This window comes from Megalops cyprinoides, chromosome 24 (assembly GCF_013368585.1).
Source record: "Megalops cyprinoides isolate fMegCyp1 chromosome 24, fMegCyp1.pri, whole genome shotgun sequence".
In the NCBI taxonomy this organism is placed as follows: domain Eukaryota; kingdom Metazoa; phylum Chordata; class Actinopteri; order Elopiformes; family Megalopidae; genus Megalops; species Megalops cyprinoides.
In genome coordinates, this window is record NC_050606.1 from 17,590,063 (window position 1) to 17,613,873 (window position 23,811).

Consider the following 23,811-nt stretch of genomic DNA (forward strand, 5'->3'; position numbering starts at 1 on the left):
CGGGAGGGTAGCTCACGCTGTGATCATGCAGGGTTGGCTGCCAGCTGAAGTATTCATATAAATACCTTTGGAACGGCAAAGTAGATGCGGTTTCTGAAGCTTTAACAAAGAGGCAATGTGGAACTGAGCTACCTCACATAGAGGAGGGGGCTACTCTTCACTGCAGGACTGTGAAGTGCAGGCAGCAATCCCGCCAACATGGACACCAAGTGTCCCACAATTCCCTGCACTCCAGGCAGTCTCCAAAGGGTACCACGAATGAGCTCTATGACTCAACTTGCTAATCAGAAGAAGTCAGCACTTTACGGTCACCAAAGTCTTCAGAGTCTGCAGGCAGAGGGAAGTTCGAGAAGAAATCAAAGGAATACGTGCACAGATTTTCCATGACTGCTTGGCACATGCAGCGGTGAGCTATAAAACGAGTGAAATGTAGCATGTTCCACGCTCCTGCAACAGGGGGCTGTCAATAGAAAAACAGCTGATATGGGAGGGAAAGAGGAAATCCTTTCATAACTCCTATTACTGGCAGAGCGTCTCAGCCTCACCTATGCTATGATATGGCTGCTCTCTTTATGTCTACATGGAACACAAACCCCTCAAAAGACAGGAGCTTGGCTCTCTTCAAAATGAAGTCAAGGACGTCTGAATCTGAAGTTTCCAGCAGGGTTTTTTTTTTTTTTTCGAATTCACGTCTGACCCAAAGCATCCAGTAAACTCCAGAGTCCAACCATGACGCAATCACCCAACGCTCACAATCACTGCTTAATTGGCAGGGCAAGACCCAGCAATCACAGCAGCCTTTTTACAACGATTCATTACACTTCTCTCCCCTTTTCAGCCAGACATCTGGAGAGCCTGGGTGGCAGGAGGACCTCTAATCATGTGATCAAGTCATTTAATCATGTGATCGAGTTATGAGTTGTAAGTATGAAGACCGCACAACCATTTTAATATTTTAATGGAAGTAATATGCTGGGAAAGTGGGGGGGTCTGTGAACCTGCAAATCACACTCTGATTTCACAGCTGTGTTACAGAATGACTGAAGGATCCAAACGGCAATCAGACAGCCCCTCATTTCATCTCAGTTCCAGTGTTGTCACAGCTTCCCTGCTACACCCCCAGGCGTCATGGCTACAGCCAGTTTTGCTATGTGTTATCATTTTCCTCAGACTGGTTTGTAAGCCCACGGTTCAGCATGTGATTGATCTGCACATAGTTGTGCAGTTCACAACCAGCACAAGCACACAGCTGCAGTTTTCAGAGACTGCTCAGAGGTAGAAACATACAATATAAACTTTGCAAGGCATATATTTTCTCTTTCACTGCTTCTCTCTCTGGAAAGTTGATTTTTTTTATGTGGGATTAAACAGAATTCAGACATTTTTTTCCTTGCTCTGAATTTATGTTTTTTTTCTTTTTTTCTTACATTTGGAAGAAAAATCAATTTTCTGTGATCCCTTGAGGATCTCTGCCCCACCAAGAAAAGACCTACAAAAGACTCAGGGGGACACTGGAGTTTTCCCAGATGTAGAACCCTTTCCATCTCCCATCTCTGAAAAAAAGGAAAAGAAGAACTTTTGAACTGGGTTTCCAGTTCCCGTACATTCTGACTTTATTGGACCTCTTAAATGTCTCCTTCCTCTGTTTCCTCCAGAGTGACCTTCACTTAAAAATGACTTCATCCTCTGTTCAATGAGGCCTCAGTGTCCCCTGACTTTAGCTAATGCATTTACAAATGTGTTGCTTTTTTAAATATCTTTTTTTTTAAGTATCTGGTCCTTCTGGTTAATTCCAGACACAAATCTCTAATGAAAAAAGCCACGTTTGCATAAACCCGTTATTCCCCATTAAGGATGTAGTGCATTGCCGGTGGGCACTCAGTCTGACTACGGTGCTTTATGCTTAACTTTGAATGAACACATTTAAGGTACTATCAACTTTATCTTCGAAATCAAAGACCAAGCCATATAGCAGTTAAACGAATGGCCTGCCTTAGACACAATTTAAGAGGCATGTATGCAGAGCTCTGTGCACTCTCTCAAAATGTGCAGGATTTAGTCGTTGCTGTTTACTTTTTGGTTTAAAGTTGCTGATGTCAGGCGGATGTGACTGCCAGCCGTCGGGCCGAGCCAAGCTGTAACCTTGCACATTTTCTGGGCCTTGTTTATGGCACACGCTTCCTCGGTCAGGTTTTAAATGCAGCCCGCAAGTAGCTTTGCGGAGGAGGGGTTGGTGGCTTCAGCTAGCACAAGGAGCTCTGAGATATTCCGAAACATTGCGTTCTCACACTTACTTGGAAACACACCCACATGCCATGCACACGGAGACGCACAAGCTCGCGAAAAGAAGCTGTGAAGAAAATACGGCTACAGCGCCGTTAAAAGACTTGGCTCTAAGGATACGTCTCTAAATTGGGTGCTGCGGCCGCAACGAGAGTACAGAAAGCAACAGAACCCTTTTCGCACCTCACGCTAATAACAGCTCCAATGGAAACCGGGCTTGCCAGCCTGTTATTTTCAGGTTTAACCCCTCATTTGCGGCGGTTTTTCGCGGCGTGTCACGATTAACCATTACCGTTGCAATAACATAAGACGTCCGCGCCATGTCATTACGACCACGCGATCTTTTGATGAGGCCATCCAGCCCATCCGACAGAGCCATTCCCTGTACCATACCCATAGTTCAGAAGGACTATCACAGCCACTTCTGTTAGCAAGTGTAGCACAGTAGCAGATGTAACATTCCATTCGGAAAAAGGGACAAATGTCCGTATATGGTAAGTACTGTAAGTGTATAGAAAGCTGTCCAGGTTCGCGGTTGCATTAGATGGCTGTTTAGATTCCACAGTGCCTTTCGTGAGGATTGATAAAGGGAAAAGAGAAACATAGGCCATTCATTCAGAAGGTTTATTTAAAAGGCAAACTTAACCTCTTCACCATGGTAATGCTTTTGATAAAGTAAACAGGCAAAATTTGTTTACTTTAACAAAGTGAGTGCACTTGCTCCATATTGAATTGCTTCCCCGGATTTCTGGAAATTGTTTAAACATATACAATTTTTAATCACTAAAAAATGTTAACTTTGTTATGAAGGAGCCTTAGAGGCTTGTATTGTACAGCTATAGCTGTATTTTATTATTCTGCAAATACACATATTAATCACCTCTTCGTTGCATTATTACACTGCATATTTTTTAAAGAATAAAATGTCATTCATGGGAATCTTGATAACATATCCAAATAGCAGGGTTCTCCCATGGTCTATGATACACCCACAGATTGACGCAATGATGGTATTAATACAACACCAGATTATGGCCTTTGCATCTTGTATAGTTTCAACACTATCAGCAGCCAGTCTTCTCTCTCACCCCCTGCTCAGTCAGTGGAAATTCACAATGACATGACAGAAATTAAAAATTGAAGTGATGATTTTCAGCTTTGTCTCCTTGTGGAATTACCATTGATGCCAGAGTTCCCAGTAGTGTATTCAGTTACAGGCTTACTACATAACTGATTTCTTGCACAAGGAAAACGAGGCTACTACTTAAACAGGCTGATACTTGAGATCATAGGATGTGACAAAACTATACTGAAAGCAGTTATACGTCATAAAATGGTAAAATCATTATTTATGTAACACATGGTTGTACTACATACAGGCCCGGTGCTATGGGGGTGCTTAGGGGTGCACTGCACCACCAGACAGCTCTCAGTGCACCCCCAGTTGTCTCCTTATATCCCAAGTCTACATTGTATTTATTACGTTTTCTCAAGATATGACTTTTTGTGCCCCCCTGTGGATTGCAATTGCACCCCTCTGTATTTTCTCCTGGCGCTGGGCCTAGCTACATCTAAACATCCCTGTTCCTGAAAAAGCATAAAAAGTCTCGAATGCCCTATGCTGGTCTATGCAGTACTCTTTAAAATGGCATCTGAACTTCATGAATGCATCAGCATTTCAATGATCAATTTTTGTCACCAAGGTGGGGTCTTCAAAAAACAGAATAAGATGCATTTGTTTTGCCTTTGTATCCACAGCATTCTCTGCATTTGAGACTGACTGAAACCAATCTGTCCTTTAGGGGACCCATGGGCCAGGGAAGGACTCATCCATAAGTACATGATGTCACATGAAATGTCACCAAGGCTCACAACAAACACCAGACTCCCAGTAGATGACCTGATATTATCCCAAAGTGGTTCTCTCTCTATCGTTCACCATGTCGTTGTCACGTGAAAGGCAGTTTGCCTCATGGACTGGGTCACGTTCGGAGTTTGAGGGCTGGGGAAAGCACAGCCTTCGGGAGGATTTTACCTGATTGAAAGGCAGAGGTAGAGGAGGTGGGAGGCTCTGGGAGGGTAAAAACAGCCGCGTCTCCTCAGCGCAGCTCTCTCATGCATGAGCTTGAGTGCTCGGAGACCATATGAGGCCTATTTCCTGTGCTGCCCCTGACTGCGAGAGATTCAATAATGCATTCTGGGAGATCGGCCTGCCTCGGGGGAGCTCAGAGAGTAACTAGGAACAGTAAGACACACACCAGCACAGAGAACACACACTTAGAGTCATGCATACAAATTCATGCGCTCACAGGGTATCGCAGGGTACCACAGGGACATGCAAACACACACACACACACACACAAAAACACAGTGATGTGTGAGATCAGCCAATCACACACTGCACCATGCTCTACCATACTGAATAATCCTAAAACCTTCATTAAAATTAAAGACAACAATGCATTAGAAAACTGAGCTGAATATGATGTTCCACTACACATTGTGAACATTCCTGCTTACAAAACTTCCAGCACCTACGTGAACATGCATACAGCAAGTATGTGTCATGAATGGGGAACGCCAGCATGTAAAACAATGACAGTCATGAAACCCTGTCAAATGGACAACAGTGAGGTCTGTGGTGGTGTGCAGGCGGAGAGAGAAGCCCGAAGGTAAGCTGCCCCTCCTGTAACGTGTCCCGGCAGGAGAGGTAGACAAGGCTGCCTGTGTCACATAAGGCCTCATTTCCCTCCACAAAGACGCAGGGATCTGGTTTGGCTGAGGTCTCCGCTAAAGACCAGCTCGGGAACAGCGCGGCCGGTGGCGCGCAGCAGGGAGACAGCCCGAGGAAAGCCAGGCCAGCATTCCACGGGGCAACCGAGGGCTTGAGGTCACAGAACGAGAGGCCACAGCACACAAAAGTGGCCACGACATGGGCCAGATGCTGATAAACATTGGGGTCTCTGTGTCTTTATTACACCTCTACAGACATTAAAAAATAGGCACACCCTCCAAAACCACCTCCCTATCCCTACCTCATACAAACACCCACACACAAACACTTTTATAGCTTTGGCTTAAGTTATCTGCACTTGTGGCTATCCAAATGTTTACCTACCAAGCCCTCCCTCTGTTTAGATTCCAGCCTAGAAACATGCGCGCGCACACACACACATACACACACACACACACACATGCGTTCACACACCATCCGTCCACACAGTGCTTTAAGACACTACAGATCGTACGTGAAGTCTCTTCACATTGACTGATACTGTAAATTCACTGCCCTCAATAACCTGCCAGACCCAGTAATCATGTGACCTCAGAGCAATTAGGTCAACCAGCTGGTTCCAAAAACCTTCGCACGATGCCATGAACGCTTCCTTGATGCACTGAAGCCTTAATGGTATGTTTCCATCTTAATCTCAAGCCTGCATTTGAAAAAAAGTTGCAATTGATGTCACATTTAATTTCACAGAAGAGCTGCATCTGTTCATGTGTTTGACCTTGTTTATAAACACTGTGCATTACATAAATTTGGACGGCAATAAAATAGTATCAGCATTTTTTGCTGCCTTGTCAAATTTTACATAATTTATAGTTACACAGGGTGCATATGGCAATGCATGCAATAGAGAATGAACCATTAACAGCCTTTGGGGCAGACAGACAGACAGCTGGGCTTGGACTACTGCAAATGTTTTACCAGTTCTGTTTATATTACTTACTCCCTTTGGTAGGGTATGGGTTGGATTTAACAGCTGAGTTAAGATAACAGTCATAATGACTTGTCTCTTTAATAGCTCCGGAGGAATAGCCTGCTCATGCTAGCACCGTTTTTAGCACCAAGGCAGGAACTCCTAGGAGCTAAACCACCAATCTCTGCTGGTGTCTGCAGACCTGAGGCCCATGTGCTCTGCTAGACAGTGAAACCACAGGATGTCCGCACGTGTTCCGTGCAACCGCTGTCCACAGCCAGGATCCTCTGAGCGAAATAAAATTAAAAAAAAAAAAAAACTCCAGCCCAAACACTGTTTATCATTCTCCCTTCCAGCACAAGCAATATTCTGTCAAAGCCTAGTTTAGAGTTTTCCATTACCACACAGGGCTGAACAACGCATTGCGCCATTGCGGTGAAAAGCTACGGCCCTCGCACCTGGTTCACATGAAAGGCTTCAGGACTTCACCAAAAAAATTGCTGACGTTTAGGGGGAAGATGGGGTACCGTTGGCACTGTCACCCCAAATCACCCCACTTCTGACCAGAGCAAGGGGGCATGGGTTTCTCATGGTCTCATGCCAGGCAGCTCTGCTGAGACTCCAGCAAAGGAAAACTACCAAGCAAATGTTTTCTGCTTTTTTCCCCTTTTTTTGGACAGATGGAAGTAATGAGGACATAAAAAGGTATGATGGAAAAATGATGCTTTGAAACCCTGCTGCTGGTGCAGGCCCGGGGGGAGTTTTTTAAGTTCCTCTTTTCTTTTATAAGCTGTTGTTATTGTTGTTGGACGTCCTCTTGCACACAAGCTGAAAAGTGAATTCAGAACCTGCTGGACCTCTGTGTTTACTCAGCAGCGTTCCTGGCCGCGGCCAGCCAGACTGGGACTGGGATGCGTCCAGCCTTGAGACCAGTACTGGCAGAACGCCTCCGAAACAGGCCGCCCAGGAGAGAGCTCCCAGTCGACTTTGCGAGCACCCCTCCCTCCACCCACCCCCAACGAGAACCGAGAATGCTCTTTGCTGTTTTCTGATTTGTTTTTTTTTCCACTCAGAACACAGGGCCTCAAAGCGCGCCCTGTCACCGAAACGTCACAAGGTGCCCCGAGGTTCGTTCCTGTTCGACTTCCTTCAGCCCCGTTTCCCCCTCCTCCTTCATCTTCAGTGGAGACGAAGTAAACTGTTATTTTCTTTATTAAGTGGAACACAAACCCTGAGAAGGCTTTTTTTTCTGCACTGTGTCCCACAGTGATTCCCATTGCAGGCCGCTGACACATTCAGGAGGAGAGGTGCTGTGAGAAAAACAGCTGTCTGAAGGAGTTCTGATGGAGCTTCTGGATAAGGACTTACAGAAAAGAAAGCTTCATGTTTCCATGTTTGCGCAACAAATTCTGGGGGTTTTTTGATTGTTGCTGTGTTGGTTATCAAACTGTGAACTGACTGACTTGAAGCTTGCCACATCCTTTGCTGAAAATATATTTGGGCTGAACCATTTCTGCCGGAGATTCCCTGACGTATAATTAGTTGATTTTCAAAGGTGTAAACCTGTACATGCACCAGAGAATATTAGAGATCCTAAAAAGAATACTTTCCTCATTGAAATTAATGAAGATTTGCAATGTGTTTGTTAATTAATGAAACCATTTTGAAAACCATGTTGTGTTGTCAAGTGGAAAACACTGAATTCAAAGATCTTCGACTGTAGTGTTTGTCTTCATTCCATTTTTGTAGCATTGGTTTAAAACTTCTGTGAATATTCTATGAAATTAAAATGCTACAGAAAGTATACAATATCACTGGAGATATGATGTAGATATGGAGTAAAAAAGAATGTTTTTTTCTTCACAAATCTCTACTATGGCTAAAATGTACAATTAAAACTTGTTCAAAGTAGAAGATGCCCTCTAAATACGCCCCTCTATGGAAAATGCGAGGAGCCATATTTTTGGAGAGTAGTAAAATATAAGATGACAGCAAATTTATCCCAGCAGGATGTTCTGAATGGATGCCAGGACAACAAACCGTGCAAGGGGTAAAGGGTTCCATTCAGTATTTATTTACATTCTTTGGAAGTGTCAGTCTATGACCCTAAAATGGTGGTGATGTAGCAACTCCTGGCAAAACCAGCAGATCCTCATATCATCTCCAGGCATATATCCATAGCAGTTGGCTTAGCAAGATACAATGTCTAAAAAACATACATACAAAAATCATTGACACACAAACACATCACTAAATATTTGTGAAGAGATCTAATGTCTGTAGCACATCACGCTAGCACAGTCATCAGATGTCCAAACAGGCGCATAGTACAGAGTCATTGCCAGCTGGGTTATTCGTCAAACCACTTTTAATTAGCTAATTCTTGCAACTCACCCAATTTTTAGCCATGTTTTTATACTTAGGGGGAAAAAAATGTACGTCTAAAAACCAGCTGCTCAAAACCTGGTAAGTTGCCCAGCAGCGTTTACTGATAATATAAGCAACGCACACTGAAACGGGCCTGACAGTCTAGACGGCGTTCCCAACTGAAGACTCGTTCTTACTTTGGCACGGCGTGGACTTTCTCCCCACCAGGACAGACTGACATTCCTCACTTTGGGCTGTCCTCACGAGCTTTCTGCCAAGAGGTTGAAAATGTCACTGCTGCACTGCCGTGCTCCCTTGGCCACCTACCCCCCCTCCCCCCCTTCAAGCACACGCAAAGTAAGCGCTTCCCAATATGTTTTCACTTCCATCTTGTGGGGTATATGCGGCCCGGCGGAGCCATTAAAACGCAAACAGGAAGGCCGGCCACCTCCTCCGAGTTTGTTGGTCGGGCTTAATTGATTAACTCAAACCCCGTTAAGGCTGTGCACGCGAGGCAACTTCGAGGCATCCCCCGTTAATTCAACAAACTGCTGCTGGTTTTTAATGGGTTGTCACCTTTTCTCACGGTCCAGACCCTTTCCGGCCCTAACTCTCAGTAACCCCTGGGGTGCACGGCAGTAGTGCAACCACCGGTTCCAGCAGCCCTGGGTCTCTGCTTTCCTCTCCAGCTCCCACCGTTTGTTCACACATGAAGCCCTTACTAAACGCCGTCCCTCCGTCACGCTGGCAGACGAGGGGGAGGCTTGGCGTGCGCTTCAGCATCAAACTGTGATCCCGGTCCGAGCCAGGCTCGCGATGAGCTGTAACTCTAGCTGGGACCGGTCCCAGTCCACCTCAGCATAGCGCTAAAGGCTTTTGACACAGTGGAGAACCGCTCCTTTTTTCAACAATGAATTACCCCAGGGCAGAGGTTAGGTTTCCTCCAATTGCGCGTTACCAACTATTAAAAAAAAAAAAACCTTCAAAAAACACATTTTTTTGTTCTTCAAGCGTATCAAATATCAAAATGATAAAGAAACGACAAGCAGTTCTGGTCAAGCAACTGATCAAAAACAGATATGGCCGGTGGACTTCGTGGCGCAGTAGGAGCTTGGTGCAAAGTCTCGACGCTAACAAACGTTAGCCTGCACAAAGCTAGAGGCTATAGTTAAACAGATGTTCAGTGGTTCATTGCGTTGAATCATCGGAGGCTTAGCAGTACGTGGCTTTGAAGTGCGGTGTTGCCTCGCTGCAAAAATGTCTTCCACAGAAACCTCCAGCGAGCTGCTCACTGAGACACTGATTCTGTGACCAGACTGGTAATGTGTTATTAATTTAGGCCTCAGAGTCATGTTTCTCCTGCATCCTTTTCGGACACATTGGCCCGTTTAGGGAGAGGAAATGGGAGCACAAGGGAGATAGGGCACGCATGCTCGCTGTCCCCCTTTCCCATTTTCGGACTTTTCTGAGATTGTTTCACTGTTCTGTAAACAGACACCTGCAACATGTTAACACATACATTCCAAATAATCCAAACCTTCATGTTCTTGCACAGCTTGTCTTTATCATAGCTACCTGTGTAATGTTGCATGTAGTGTTACAACATCCGAAAGAATAATGGTGGCATTAAAGATATTCTGCAGAACCAATGAGAGGTTTGACATTCGAAGAATGTCCTGAAAAAGAGGCAACTCATATTTTGTCAGTTTTGTCCCACTGAGACAATCATGAGGCAATAATCTTGAGACATTTTCTGTTGCTCTACTGACCTCCTGAAGCATACCTAATTCTAAATGTTCGTGGAATTCAGTCCGTCTTTCACAGACAAAGCTCTCATTTCCACATTACCTTTGTGAGAGTTATTGAATTGCACCAGTCATGCTGTTTAACGTGTTGTCCATTGAAGCCACTGACAATAACAGGAGAGCTTGTTGGCCTTGACTGGCTTCACACACACGTGTGTGTGTGTGTGTGTGTGTGTGCATATTTTGATGTACTGTGCCACATCAGGTAGGACAGAACACAAACAAGGAGCCTTTTTGCCAGGGGACCAACTGAGTTTCATTGTTCACATGCTGCCTTCTCAGACTCGCACTCAAGTCACAACGACTGACGGAATAAACATGCCAGACAGAAGTTCTCTGCCACCCAGGCTGAGCACTGGCGGCGTACGTCTCCCCAAATGAACCATAACTTCAACAAAAGATCAAAAGTATGGAAAGAAAAAAAATCCCCAAACAAACTGAATAAATGCTAGTGCTCCAATAAAAAGGTCCATTAAAATCTGAGGGGGGAAGCTGGTCCCTGAAGAGCTGAACTCAGAAAAAAAAAAAAATAATAATAATAATAATGGAGAGGTCAGCCTTAGCCGGCAGACACAGAAAGGGAAATAGAAGAGGGATCACCTGTACAGAGCAGAGTGTCCGGTCTCAACTGAACTCAAATGGATTGGCTTCTCTCAGATTAATGAACACTGGTCATTTTTCCCCACACTGTGTAATAGTACCATTATATCCAGGCACAGGACTCCTTGGAGTCACTGATTGTGCATGGTTAGTCTCCAGTACCTTGGGCCAGGGTTCTTTGACAGACTGAGCATCCTTGAATGAAAGTTTGACACTCTTTGATTCTAGTGGTTACTGGTACCAGCATCTCTCCTTGGGACACTGGCCACAAGAGCCAGCCCAAAGGGTTTGTCCATTAGTGTCACTGTGCAGTCTCCAGCCTTTCTAATTTCTGAAAACGCTGACTTTTATGGGTAAGACATAATATACAGGTAACCAGTGTGTGGGTGCTCCTGTAATAGTCAAAATCTCTCTCACATCCACCCCTGAGCTTCATCTTCATCTTTTATTCTGCTTAGTGCCTCTTTAACTTTCACTTTGATCCAACTCCGTCTCTTAAAAAACCAGCATGTATTTGAATACCTCATTAAGGATTGTGTATATATCACTGTATTACTCCACCCTAATTGATATGACAACCATTGCATGTGTGAATTTATAAACAATAAGTGCAATGTAGAAAATATTAATTACACAATGCATCTAAATTCACTTTAGATTCTAAAAATTAATCTTAGAACAATGTTAAATGTAGGTCTATATCTGTAAAAAGAATCTATAATAGGATATAAGATATGTTGTAACTTTGACTGTGGATATGAAACTCAAATTTTCACAAGCAGAGCTTAATTTTACGATAAAGTACATGGAATCTTGCTGCCTTGGTTGAGGTGAACTTACCCTCGCTTCCACACTGTTTCCCATTGTTCGCACCCATCCTGGCGACTGCATAATCTATCCACAAATCCCCGAAGTATCCATAAAGACTCTTTTTTTTTTCAATTAATCCAACAAGACCGTGTGTACCCAAACGCCTGCGGACGAAGAAATGCGATAACTCTGAAACTCCTTTCCGCAATAAACTTTAGCGGGACCGTTATCCTCAAATCCTCACTCCGGACCTCGCCAGGGTGACGGGGAAAAAGAGCCTTCCCAACATTATGCAACCTTTCCAAGACCCAGTTTGTAAAAGCTCAAATGCTTTTGCCGACAGCCTGCGAACACATTTTTTCTGTAATCCAGATCTCCATGGCCTCACTGCACACCCGACAGTCGGTTGAATAAACAAAGAAAATTAACGTGAACTTGTGCCGAGACCTGCGCATCCACTCCTAACGAAGTCAGTTACCAAGACACGCTCCGAGCGTCCGTCTGACGCGGTGACGGACTTTTCCTTAACTCAGAGTCCTCCTTCTTCCTCCGAGCGTGTCAATCTTGCAGAAGAAGGCGAATGGGCTGGTACAGATTTAAAGAGACCGCAAACTGGAAAAGCAGCTTATGAATCAGCTAGGATAAAATAGTTTAGATACGTTTTTTAAAAGGACAAACTTTTGATAGTTTTTTTTTTTTTTTTTTTTTTTGCTTTTTTGTCACTCACAAACTACGTAGACCTGTGTTATGTATATATGAGATTCCTTGACGCGCCTGGACTCTGTACGTCTATCGCTGCAGACTTGAGAAAGAATACTGTAAATTCACGGAGGTAACATATACTGTAAGCATTTGCAATGCTCTCCAGTTACATTCCGGTGCGACCTATACAGACTAACTTAAATTCTCATTAAGACGGTTGTTGACTAATTGAACGTGTTTAGTGTATAATCGATTAGTAGAGTGGCGAGAGCGTATTCCAACAACTGTATCAAAAGCAAGTATAGAAATCAGATCTGAAAACTACATACAGGCGCACTGTAAACGTTTTACTTGATCGCAGCCCTCTAGCGGACACCAGGATAAGACACAAAATGTTGTTTCATTTAGGGCTAGGATCTTCTCTGGAGCCCTTCCAGAAATAACGGTGCCCTCCGCTCATAACAGTGACGTTACTCCAAACGATATAATCCTAATAAATGATTCTGTCCCACTGTGCGGTCATAAATATTTTTGGATTGGTTGTAGGCCTAATGCCACATCGTTATTAGCTTTCTCATCCGACAACACACAATGCAAAATGTATTTGCTGAAGTCTTTATTGCAGCCAAAGAATCAACTTTCTAGAGGCCATGCAAGCTAACTACTGAAACTTGGTCATGCAGCCCTTCTAATATTGTGGACTCATTATATGACTTTTTGTTTGTGTTATACTCTGTTTCACTTGTAAGTCGCTTTGGATAAAAGCCTCTGCCAAATGAATAAACTTAAATGTATGTAATGTAGTGTAATGTCAGGTAATGAAGATCTAACTTCAAAATTGTCTGTTGGTGGGAATATGTTTAGACTGTAGCTGATATCATCCATGTCAGTCTCCATCAAGGCAAATCAATAAAATAAAAACCCACTCATCAGTGTAACCATTAAATATACCTATAATAGACAGATGTGTAGCTCTGAGCCAAAACAGACTTGGAAATTAATGACCATACTTCACAGCATCACTCCTAAATGCTTGAGAGTAAATGCTTAAAAACAGAAAACAGTCTATCAGAGTGAGTTACGCTACACCCTCCCCCAATGACAGAGGGCACTTTAGCAAGGGTGACTGTGTAGTTCCAAAGGGGAAACAAAGTTCACCATGATCTTCTGGAAATTTATCAGGCAATGAGCGATAAAACTTCAGCCACCATTGACTTTCCCATGTGACCCAGTTTTGCCCCCTTCTTCCCCTCCCCCTCCTCCTCTGGCCTCCCAAAGTAACTCAGCATGTTTGTTCAACATATATTTGCTCTGTTCCTCTGAATGTTTTGATTCTGACATTTTTTGTCAGGTCACATCATCATACATAGCCCAGTTGTCCATACAGGCACCGTATGATAATGTAAGGATACAGTATGGGGTCATCACCCCCTCCTCGGTGACCTCTCTCACGCCTTTGATTGTGACGAGTCCCAACTGTAATCAGCAGCAACATTCTGCAAACAATAGGAGGTCATTCAAAGCTGAAATATCCTCTTACACAGCTAATGTGAAGCTGCTGCACAGGAAACCTAAGGCATTTTCCTCATTAGTCAAAACTGTGGGTACCACCCCAATGTCTGAACAGAATACACATATACAGAAATTCTACACCTAAGATAAAAAAAACCCCACTGCTGCTGTATCCTTCTGTAAGGGCTTTTAATCACAGTCGGCCTTCTGAAATTCCATTTCAATGCCATGGATGGATAAGAGAATGCACTGTATTTTTAAACATTGTGAGTTGCCTTGGATAAGGTCAGAAAATAAATGATGTAGCATCACAACTGTGCTGATGTTACTGCTGATGCTGCAGTTAGTGACTACCATTTTTTTCATATTGGGCTTCCTCTTCCCGAGCAACAAAGGGATCACAGGAGTTTAGATACTATCTGCAGCTTAAGTCCCTCTCAAAGGAATTTAGAATAGACCTATTGTAAATTACAGATCATTTGGTAGATGCTGTCCAAATATCTCTGAAGGCAATATTTCACATCTGACTTCGTTGTAGCACACTCTTAAAGTTCGTCAGGTCAACACAAGTGTATTGTCTGTATGAGATTTTTACATTACGATATGGATGAAGTCCAGCAATGAAACCCCAATGGAAGCCCAAAGTACCTCAGAGTACGTCTTTCCCATGCTTTGAAACACACTACACTGTTGACTATACTGGCCTGAATTCCTCCATTATCTCTGTTTATTGGTGAAGCTGAAGCAGTTAAATGGTCAAAAATACCTAGTGGACAGGGTGCCCTTTTATGGGCATGACATAATTCCTTCATCTTTGATTACCAGTTGCAATCTGAATTGATGCATATTAGATTTACTTTGGTTTTTATGCCTGACTGAAGAGTCTTAATAAAATATGTAACTGACTACAGTCAGTGCCTTACAAAAAACTACTTTTGTTTACAACAAACCTGGGATTCAGTGTTTGAAACACTACACCAGGAATACAAATTGCTCCAAGATGTGATGTGTACCAAAGAACTGGGAATATTTTTTTTTTTTTGCTTTTAACATTGCAGCTATTCAACAAATAAAATGTTTTGGCTTCCCTTAATCTAGCTATTTGTGGTATCAGGGAAAGTTAGAAGTTTCAATGTAAAATGGAGTAAAATAGAAAAGTTCAAACAACACAATTAATTTGAGGGTGTGTGTGTGTGTGTGTGTGTGTGTGTGTGTGTGCCTGGGTTGGGAGGTAGTCCCACACTCTGAAAAGGTAAACATCTATTGGTTGGTCTGTGACAAAGGCACTCCTTTACGTTTGTTGTGTTCCAAAAGTGGAGGGGCATTCTAACTGGCCCTTTCAAGTCTTCATGCATGACGGGCCCTCCCAGGGGGTTAGCAGACTTTATGTAACTCTCCCATTAATTGACATTAGTGTGAAGTGTCTCCTGCTTGTCTCAGCATGGAACCTTACTTTGTTTCTTCCCGTTTCTGTAAACATAGGCTCACGGAGCCACAGAGAAGCACCAACTGACACACAGCGACGGTCCACCATTACTGATCATTACTGTCGTCTTAATGGAGTTGGCTAATACTCTCATTAAAATCTATTTTATCAATCCTTGGGCATTGCATTTAATCGCTCATGTTCATTCACGCACAGCCCACACCCCCTTTTAACTTTTATCTTATTATTTTGGTAACTGCTTTCACTTTTGCGTGTCCTGCAGAGATGTAGATGTTCTTTGTCTCAGCAGGGACCTCAGCTTTTTTTTTCCACTGTGAACTAAATGACTAAAATGATTTCAACTGTAGCCTCCATTTGCTGCTCTCCAGGCTGCCCAGGCAATGGAGAAGGGTGCATTTTAACTTGCTTTAATGCATTATAGTTGATGCTAGAGAATGATGGTCTTGAGTGGAATGATGGTCTTATTTGGAAAGATACATGATTTTAAGAAAGAGAACAGGTCAGAATAAATTGCCCTTTGGACAGGGAATGAGTGTACACCTGCCCTTGTCTGTAAGGGTCATATATTAGAAGTGATAGAACAGAGGCATGACGAATGCTAGAAAAATACACGCACATGTATGTATGTAAGTATATATAATGACATAGCTGTCAGTCAGATAGGATATAACATATGTTGGAATAGATATTTCGCAGACCAAAGAAAATATCAATGTTAAACAATATATCACGTAAATGATTTTATTACAATATATGCTATCATACATGTGTGTCTGTATCAGGAAAAAAATATCAGTTTCGATCTGGATACTGAATAACTGTTACCGCTATTTTATTTTATTTAAATAAGGGCAAATATTATTTGACATACATATTTTATGTACAATATAAATAAGATTTTAACATTTCATGTGTTTTGTGTGAATGTCACACAAAACACAAATCAATTCAAAATGCTTAGAAATGTTTACATTAAATAACATAATTTACTTCGTGTTAAGGTAAGTTTAACTTGAACGAACTCTAGACTACCATCGCTTTATCCCGGAAGCAGAAAGTTCTCTGGCAATGAGATTATGAAAGTGCTCTATAGTTTCCACGCAATATCCTTAAAAGCCCCTTCCTATTGGAACCCGAAGAGGAAGAAACAGTTGTATCAGGAACTAGACAAGCTGATACACACATCGGCATAGAGCAACTCCAACTTGTCGGTTTTTCGTAAGTGTCTTTCAGAAGCTGTATTTCTTTCAATTACTGTGAAATTTTGATTTTAACAAAGCTACGTGTTATATACGTTTTGTAAGAAGCTAGTTTAACTAGCTAGCTAATAAGATTTCTAGTTGTGAATGTTTTTGAACGAGATCGCGTCGGCTAGCTACGTAGATCTAGCGAAGTATCTATCTTGCCAACTAGCAACGAGTCGGTAATGAGTTTCGAGAAACTTTTGAGTGTTATATATTCATTAATGCCATAGCCACGTGATGTTTGTTTACATTGTATTTCGTGCGCTCATGTAGCTAGACATCACAAATTTTCATTATTTAAAATGCGTTTTACCTAGCAAAGCTATCTGGTTAGCCAATGCTGTGATGGGAGGTTGCTTAAACAGACGGTACGTCACTGAATGAGTCCCGTCTGGACATTTTCTCCACATGTGTTACTTTGCGGTGTCGATGCCCAGTGAAGTCGACATATTAAAAGCTAAATGCCGACTCCGTAAGATACAGATGTATCTTAATGTAAACAAGGTGGCGGAATACGGGTCCATCCAGCTTGCGAGCTAGCGTAGTGCCTCGTCCTCAGAGTGACAGATGGGACAGTTAACCACCGGACTGGTAGCTAGCTCGTCTCCTGTCGCATCACAGTGGATGCCCGCACGGAACATTGGATGCAGACAACATTAGCGCAGGTCGTTCCTTTATATGTGTATGCAAAAATATTATAGATCTGTGGAAAACAAAAGTACAATTCTGTGCAACATCACGCTGTCAAATGCTGGTGACTCACATACCCACATAGTTCTGCTTCTACCTATTTTTGGAGTACAGCTTATGTGATAGTTTGTCAAAAGGTAGATGAATCCCTAGAAATGAATGCCTTGTCCAGTGTCTTACAGTTGTACCACTTACTTTCTTAATACAGGATGTTGTGCTAATTGCTAGTTGCACTTTGAATGCCTAAAGGTGTCAGTCCCTTAATGTAGCAGTGCTGTCCATTTCATTCATATCACTCTCAACTGGAACCTTTGCCTCGCATCTGTGTTCCCCTCAGGAATAATGTCCCAGCAATGGCGATGCACTCCATGCTGCAGGACCGGATCAGGGTGGCCCAGGAGCTGCTAGGGCGCGTGGATCAGCTCTGTGACCGGCAGGCGCGGGACGTGGAGGGCCGGGCCAAGCTGTGCAGCAAGCTGCGGGCCGAGCTCAAGTTCCTGCAGAAGGTGGAGGCCGGCCAGGTGCTGATCAAGGAGTCGCACCTGCAGAGCACCAACCTCACGCACCTGAAGGCCATCGTGGAGTCGGCCGAGAGCCTGGAGGACGTGGTGAGCGTGCTGCACGTCTTCGCCTACGAGGGCCCCGGCGGCCAGAAGCAGACGCTGGTGGTGGATGTGGTGGCCAACGGCGGGCACACCTGGGTGAAGGCCATTGGCCGGAAGGCAGAGGCTCTACACAACATCTGGCAGGGCCGGGGGCAGTACGGGGACAAGAGCGTGGTGCGGCAGGCAGAGGACTTCCTGCAGGCCAGCCGGCAGCAGCCCGTGCAGTACAGCAACCCACACATCATATTCGCCTTCTACAACGGCGTCTCCAGCCCCATGGCCGACCGACTAAAAGAGATGGGTATTTCAGTGCGGGGCGACATCGTGGCCGTGAATTCGGTGGTCGGGGCGGAGGAGCAGGAGGAGGACAGCGAGGGTGAGGACGGCAGCTCCGGGGAGGGAGAGGAGGGCGGCGGGGACGAAGAGCGAGAGGCGGAGGAAGAGGAGGACGAGGATGGCGAGGACGACGACGATTCGGACGCCCTGCACACCAGGGTGGACCGCAGCACCATCGTGGCCAGCCTGGCCTTCCCCACCGAGGTGAAGGTGGACGTCTGCAAGCGCGTCAACCTGGACATCACCACGCTCATCACCTATGTCTCCTCCCTCAGCCACGGCGGCTGCAACTTCACCTTCCGGGAGCAGGTGCTGACGGAGCAGGCGGCCCAGGAGCGGCAGGAGAAGGTGCTGCCCAAGCTGGACGAGTTCATGCAGGGGAAGGAGCTCTTCGCCTGCCAGTCGGCCGTGCAGGACTTCCACATCATCCTGGACACCCTGGGGGGCCCCGGGGAGAAGGCCCGGGCCGAGCAGCTGCTGGCCCGCCTCCGGGTGGTGCCCGACCAGCCCTCTGAGCGCACCCAGCGCCTTGTCACCAGCTCCAAGGTCAACCGCCGCTCCCTCATGATCTTCGGCACCGGCGACTCCCTGCGGGCTGTCACCATGACCGCCAACAGCGGCTTCGTCAGGGCGGCCGCCAACCAGGGCGTGCGCTACAGCGTCTTCATCCACCAGCCCCGGGCGCTCACTGAAGGGAAAGAGTGGAGGGCCACCCCCATATGAGGAGGCAGGGGGGGGATGGGAAGAGGAAGAGGGGGAGAGGAGAAAAGCAAATACAGGGATGTGGAAGGGTAAGGGAGGAATGGTTTGAGCAAGATCAAGGGCACAGAGTAATGGGCGGGGAGTGACAAGAAATTTGCAAAAAAAAAAAAAACCTTTAGCCCAATTTTTGCGACACACCAGGATGCAGGGGATGAAATGGTTAAGGAGGTGGAGTGAAGGGTTTTGCGGTAGACCTTTTTTAAGGCTGAACCACAGTGGCAAGAGGTTTGAAGGCTACTGGAATGCACCAGGAAAATGCAAAGGTGTAGTGGATTCATTACATTGTGGGCTGTTGATTGATTTTTGGTGCAGAGGACTTGAAAACATATGCTGACTGATACAAATATGACAGGATTACAGTCAATTACAGTGGAGAAATGTGCACTGTTGTATTAAATAGGGACACCAGTGGGCACTGTTGAGCTTTGTTTCGTGTTCTTTTGCACAGTGGCTACTCTGACATCACCTCTTGCCATTTGTCAGTAATATGCAATCCCTTTAAGCTTTTTTGTGAACAAGCACAGATCTGCTACAGCAGCACTTGAAGGTACAGTAGAACTGAAAGTGCATTTTGTGGCTTGTTCTGTGTAAAATACACCCAGAATTTCCATTTAAACTGTAAATCTATTGCATATTTATTTTGGAATGCTATGAATCAGTACTTATTTTTTTTCACAAAATACCAGATTCTTTTGTTTCACCCATATTGGCTGCTACAACAAGAACTACAGCTAGGTTTTGTAAAAGACACTGGAGAGAGATTAGCCTCCACATAGTGTCTGTCTGATGTGCAAATTAAGCAGCCTGTGTATATTTAAATGTTAACCTGCAGGAAAATATTATTGTTTCAAGTAATAATAACAAAAATATTAAAAATGATATGCAACATTTGTGTTGGTCTCTTTTATTTAAGTTCTTAAATTTAGACTGAACAGTTCACATATGAGTTTATGACTGTAACCATCAGCATTTCAAGTATTTGTAATGTTTGAATACTGTGTGGGGAAAAAATTAAGAGCCCTGAAAGTTACAATTTGACCATGTTTTGTTTATTGTGTAAAACCAATCATGTTTTTGTCTCAGGTAAACCGACCATTTATTTAACATCGTGATCGTGAATACATTGAGCAATTAAATCGTACAAAGTAATTGCACGGCTGAAAACCGTCTCATCCCTTTCTCAACCACTGCAACATGTCTATGCGGACATCTGCTTCAAGTTTAGGGCATTTGTTGTTGTGAAGCTCAGTAAATACTTGAAATAATTTGTCACTCACTGGAGCTGCGGCTGTTGCCACGTTACAACTATATTCAGTAGAACGGCAGAAGATACTTACAGTCTTTTTAACTTTGGAGCAGGGAATTTATAAGATTCGAAAACTGGGCGTGGCGTACGCGTCGACGTCACGCCGTGGCCGCCGGCCACACCCTTCCGCCATATTTCCAGACAGAAACTGATACTGTACATAAGAAAGGGGAGAGGCTTGGATTCATGTTGTGCTGGGCGCATAAAGTGTACGAGGGATCGCCGCCTCAGCCGCAGTAGTGGGGGGTACTCGAGGACCTGAGGACATACGCCGATCAAACGTGAAGACAGAGAAAAAGAGAACTTTGTTTTTTTGTTAGCGTGTCAGCTAGCTAGCTAACTCGGAGGGCAAGCAGGTAAGCATACGGTATTTGTCATTGCCTGGCTAGCTAGCTAGCAAGCTTCATGAAATCACTTTAGCTAACTTGGCTGTCGACAATGATCTGACATATCTTTAGCGTGGTGGCCAACTTTCACTCGAGACTAGTAAGCTAAGTTAGCGACTTGGGTGACGGGGTGTAAGAGTTGGCATAGCAGATGAACCTTCTTGCTCAGTAGTTAGCTAGCTAGCACATGCTCCATCCCCTCTGGCGTCTGCTTCCAGTTGAATCAATGGGCGCATCTTTTGTTGTTAGTAATTCCACCTTGCAAGCCGACTAGCTAGTTCCCTAGCTCTCTCTCTCTCTTGTTGACTTTGGTAGTTAGAGGATATTTATTACACCTTTTAAACAGCTAGCTCGCTGCTAGATAAAAATTAACAGTCAACGGGTAATGTTAACGAGCTCAGCTTGAACTAGCTAACGTCAGGCGTAGCTAACGTTACAGACCCGAAGAATGTTAACTACATCTAACGTTAGGTAACCAACTAGCCAGACTATTTCAAAATCAACCAGTGTCTAAAGCCTGTTATTGTTTTGACAGAAACTAGCTCGCTCACTAGTTTCGGTTTCTCAGTTAAAACAAAACAGCTAGTCAGTTTTCCCTGTTAACCTGGCTAAGTCCAATTTTTGAAATGGCCTCATACTAGTGTAATCCTAGTAGTGGCTGGTGATAATGATTGGATTGAACCGGGATTCGTTCATTCTTCCATGTACCTCGCCAGTCGTAAGCTTGCTTATGCCTTAAAATTTCAACATAAACCGTTGCAGCCAGTTTGCTGTAACGTTATTTCAGACCGATCGTTCTGTGTTGCAATTGCTAGCTTCATAGCATTTCACCTCCGATGAAATGTAGTGAAATGTTAGGCAGGAATAAATGTCAACAAACAGGTGGCTTTACCACCACCTTCCAAGACATCGCTGCTCACCCAGCTCCTTATCAAAAAGTGACATTGTGTGCGGCGCTCAGAAAACGTGAGATGACTGGAATCACCTATCGAGACAGGCTTTTATCTGTGCTGGCTGGTCGTGTTTCTGTAAACGACCTACACCACACCCTTTGCGGAACCTAACGGCAGAATGAATGGGTAGCTACTGAAGACCCATGGGATAATACATGTGGTTTGTAGTTAATTAACCCGACGCGTTTTACATAGGGGCAAAGTAGTCACAGCACCATCCCCTAAAGAGAACAATATCATTCGATAATTGGATGAGTACGGAAAACAGTAGGAGGTTTTCATGCTGCCACATGTTTAAGCTGTCCACAACACGGAATGGAGAGAATGTCTGACTTAAGACCAGTTTTGCTCACATGTAATTATCTTATTGACGTTTAGAAATGGTGTCATTCCTACAGAATGATTATTAATTTGGTTGTAGTGTAGTGTCTTGCTTTTTATAGGTCTGACAAATACAAGGTAGACCAGATGGGCTATATAAGTTGTGTTTAGAATTGTTTACAGGATTTGTGACACAGGCTAATGCATGCATTTCTCCCAGGCGAAAGCAGTAAAGGGCAAAGCCTGCTATAGGCTCAGACTGCCATTCAGTGGGAGGTAAATGGGATTTAATTGCAGTTCTGTTCTGTCGTCTACATTGATTCCCTCTCGCAGGTTACATTTGAAGCCACATCACTGTACACAGAACAGTTCAGTGTCTCTCTCCGCCCCTGATTTGCAGCTGTCTGTCATGGCTACAGTAAGCTTGAGATGCATCCTGATTGCTGTGGCACACCCTTTCGTAAAACCCTGACTCTTTTCCCTGAAGGCGGATGGCCCCTAAGTGCCATCACAGTCAATTTCTATGGGCCAGTCAGAGCAATCGGCAGGTTCTGGGCGACTGTCATTTATTTTGCGCTTTATTTCTTTAGATCAGGATGTACGAGTTTGAAGAGCGGCGCACTCTTGTCGTCCAGCCTTATCAGCTCAAAGGCAGAGCGTGCTGGCGGTGACCTGCTGTTATCTCTGTGGAAGATGTGGAGGCAGACCATGGCAGGTGTCAGATAATAAGCATCAGCTCCGGGGCTCCTTTGCTCTGGAGGGTTGTGATCACCAGTTGTGAGAGTCCCGGGGGTGTGAGTCACGCGACTGAAATGATAATGATGGTGGTGGTTGTGGTGGTGGTGGGGGGGGTTCGCAGGGTGTTTTTGTGGCTTCTGAGCATCTTCCCAGAGTAAATGTAGGGCGAGGTGTGGTTGTGGAAGCTCCCACCTCGACCGTGAGGAGCAGCTGTAAAAGTGTTTGTACTGTCAACAGGTGTAGCCTGTGAAAACAAACACTATTCAAATGAGGTCACTGGTGGTCATGGGGGATTTCGCAGTGATGAAGCCGCTGACTGTGTGGCAGTCATTGAGGGGAAACGTCAGTCTCATGCTGTCGGTTTTGAGATACAGTTGTAATGGGCATCAGCTCCTTCTGAGTCATTGGAATCCACCATCGTATATGAGGTCAGTCCTTGGTGGCCGTGGTGATACAGCGGGAAGCGTGTTTGTGTGTGCCATATCAAGTGGCCCCCAGGCTCTCTGTGATTGGCTGGGCTGTTCCCTCAGGCACGCAGGTCAGGGATAGGGAAAATCCTCTCAGCTGCTGTTTTTTTTGATGCTCCGATGGAGCTTGGTGATACAGAACTGAGCTGCAGCTATTAAAGTGTGGCTCTGCCTGGCAGCCAGGTGCTAGCCTCCTCCACCTCCGTTTACATGCCAACAATGGAAATGGGTTCCAGAAATCATTAACTTCTACCTTAAAGGGGCAGCTGTAATGAGAACTTATGGCTCTGAGCTCGTGCCAGGTTTGAACGTTTGATTTCCAGAGGTGTGCCCTTGAACGAGGTCATTTACCCAGAATTCTCTAAAAAAATGCCATCTTTATTGGTTGAGGTAGACTGAACTGTGTTATGCATACTAGCTACTCCGTGGGCTGGATAACATACAGTGTATCATAACTTAGCTTGGCAACTGCTCCTGTAACTAGGACAAAAGTAGAATCTAGTGCAGGGTTATGTATTGTGCTTCCAGGCAGAATTGATCTCTAAAGCTCCCTAGCTAGTGTTATTTAGTCCTTAATGTGAGGTAATTGCTGTTAGCATCTCAGGTGGCTTCACGTGTGTGTAGAACAACAGGCGTAATCAAATGGAACTACATGCAGGCTGTGCATACCAGGATATCCTGAACATATTCCTAAAAGTTTCCCCTTGTGTGATTTCGTTTGCATGTATTAAAAGCAGGGCAAACAAAGTGCAAACACGGTTGAAGGTACTCTCCAG

General features: G+C 44.5%; 2 protein-coding genes across 2 annotated transcripts in view; one reads left to right on the plus strand and one right to left on the minus strand.

Annotated features, from left to right (window-relative positions):
• fbxl7 (F-box and leucine-rich repeat protein 7) overlaps positions 1–11,688 on the minus strand; it is a 67,730-nt gene extending 56,042 nt beyond the window's left edge. Inside the window, exon 1 of the mRNA XM_036519279.1 lies at positions 11,597–11,688. Coding sequence (XP_036375172.1) covers positions 11,597–11,633 — 37 coding nt within the window. The 5' untranslated portion in view covers positions 11,634–11,688. The remainder of the gene's footprint in view (positions 1–11,596) is intronic.
• A 4,704-nt stretch (positions 11,689–16,392) lies between these two features.
• On the plus strand, positions 16,393–19,750 carry c24h7orf25 (chromosome 24 C7orf25 homolog). The gene is made up of 2 exons (XM_036519193.1): positions 16,393–16,445; positions 17,499–19,750. The coding sequence occupies exon 2, from the start codon at positions 17,515–17,517 to the stop codon at positions 18,823–18,825; it is 1,311 nt and encodes a 436-aa protein (XP_036375086.1). The 5' UTR covers positions 16,393–16,445; positions 17,499–17,514; the 3' UTR covers positions 18,826–19,750.
• The last annotated feature ends 4,061 nt before the right edge of the window (positions 19,751–23,811 follow it).

What these genes read in the sequence shown, in the direction of transcription:
- c24h7orf25 (XM_036519193.1), top strand. Translation starts at nt 17,515, where the DNA reads ATGGCGATGCACTCCATGCTGCAGGACCGGATCAGGGTGGCCCAGGAG.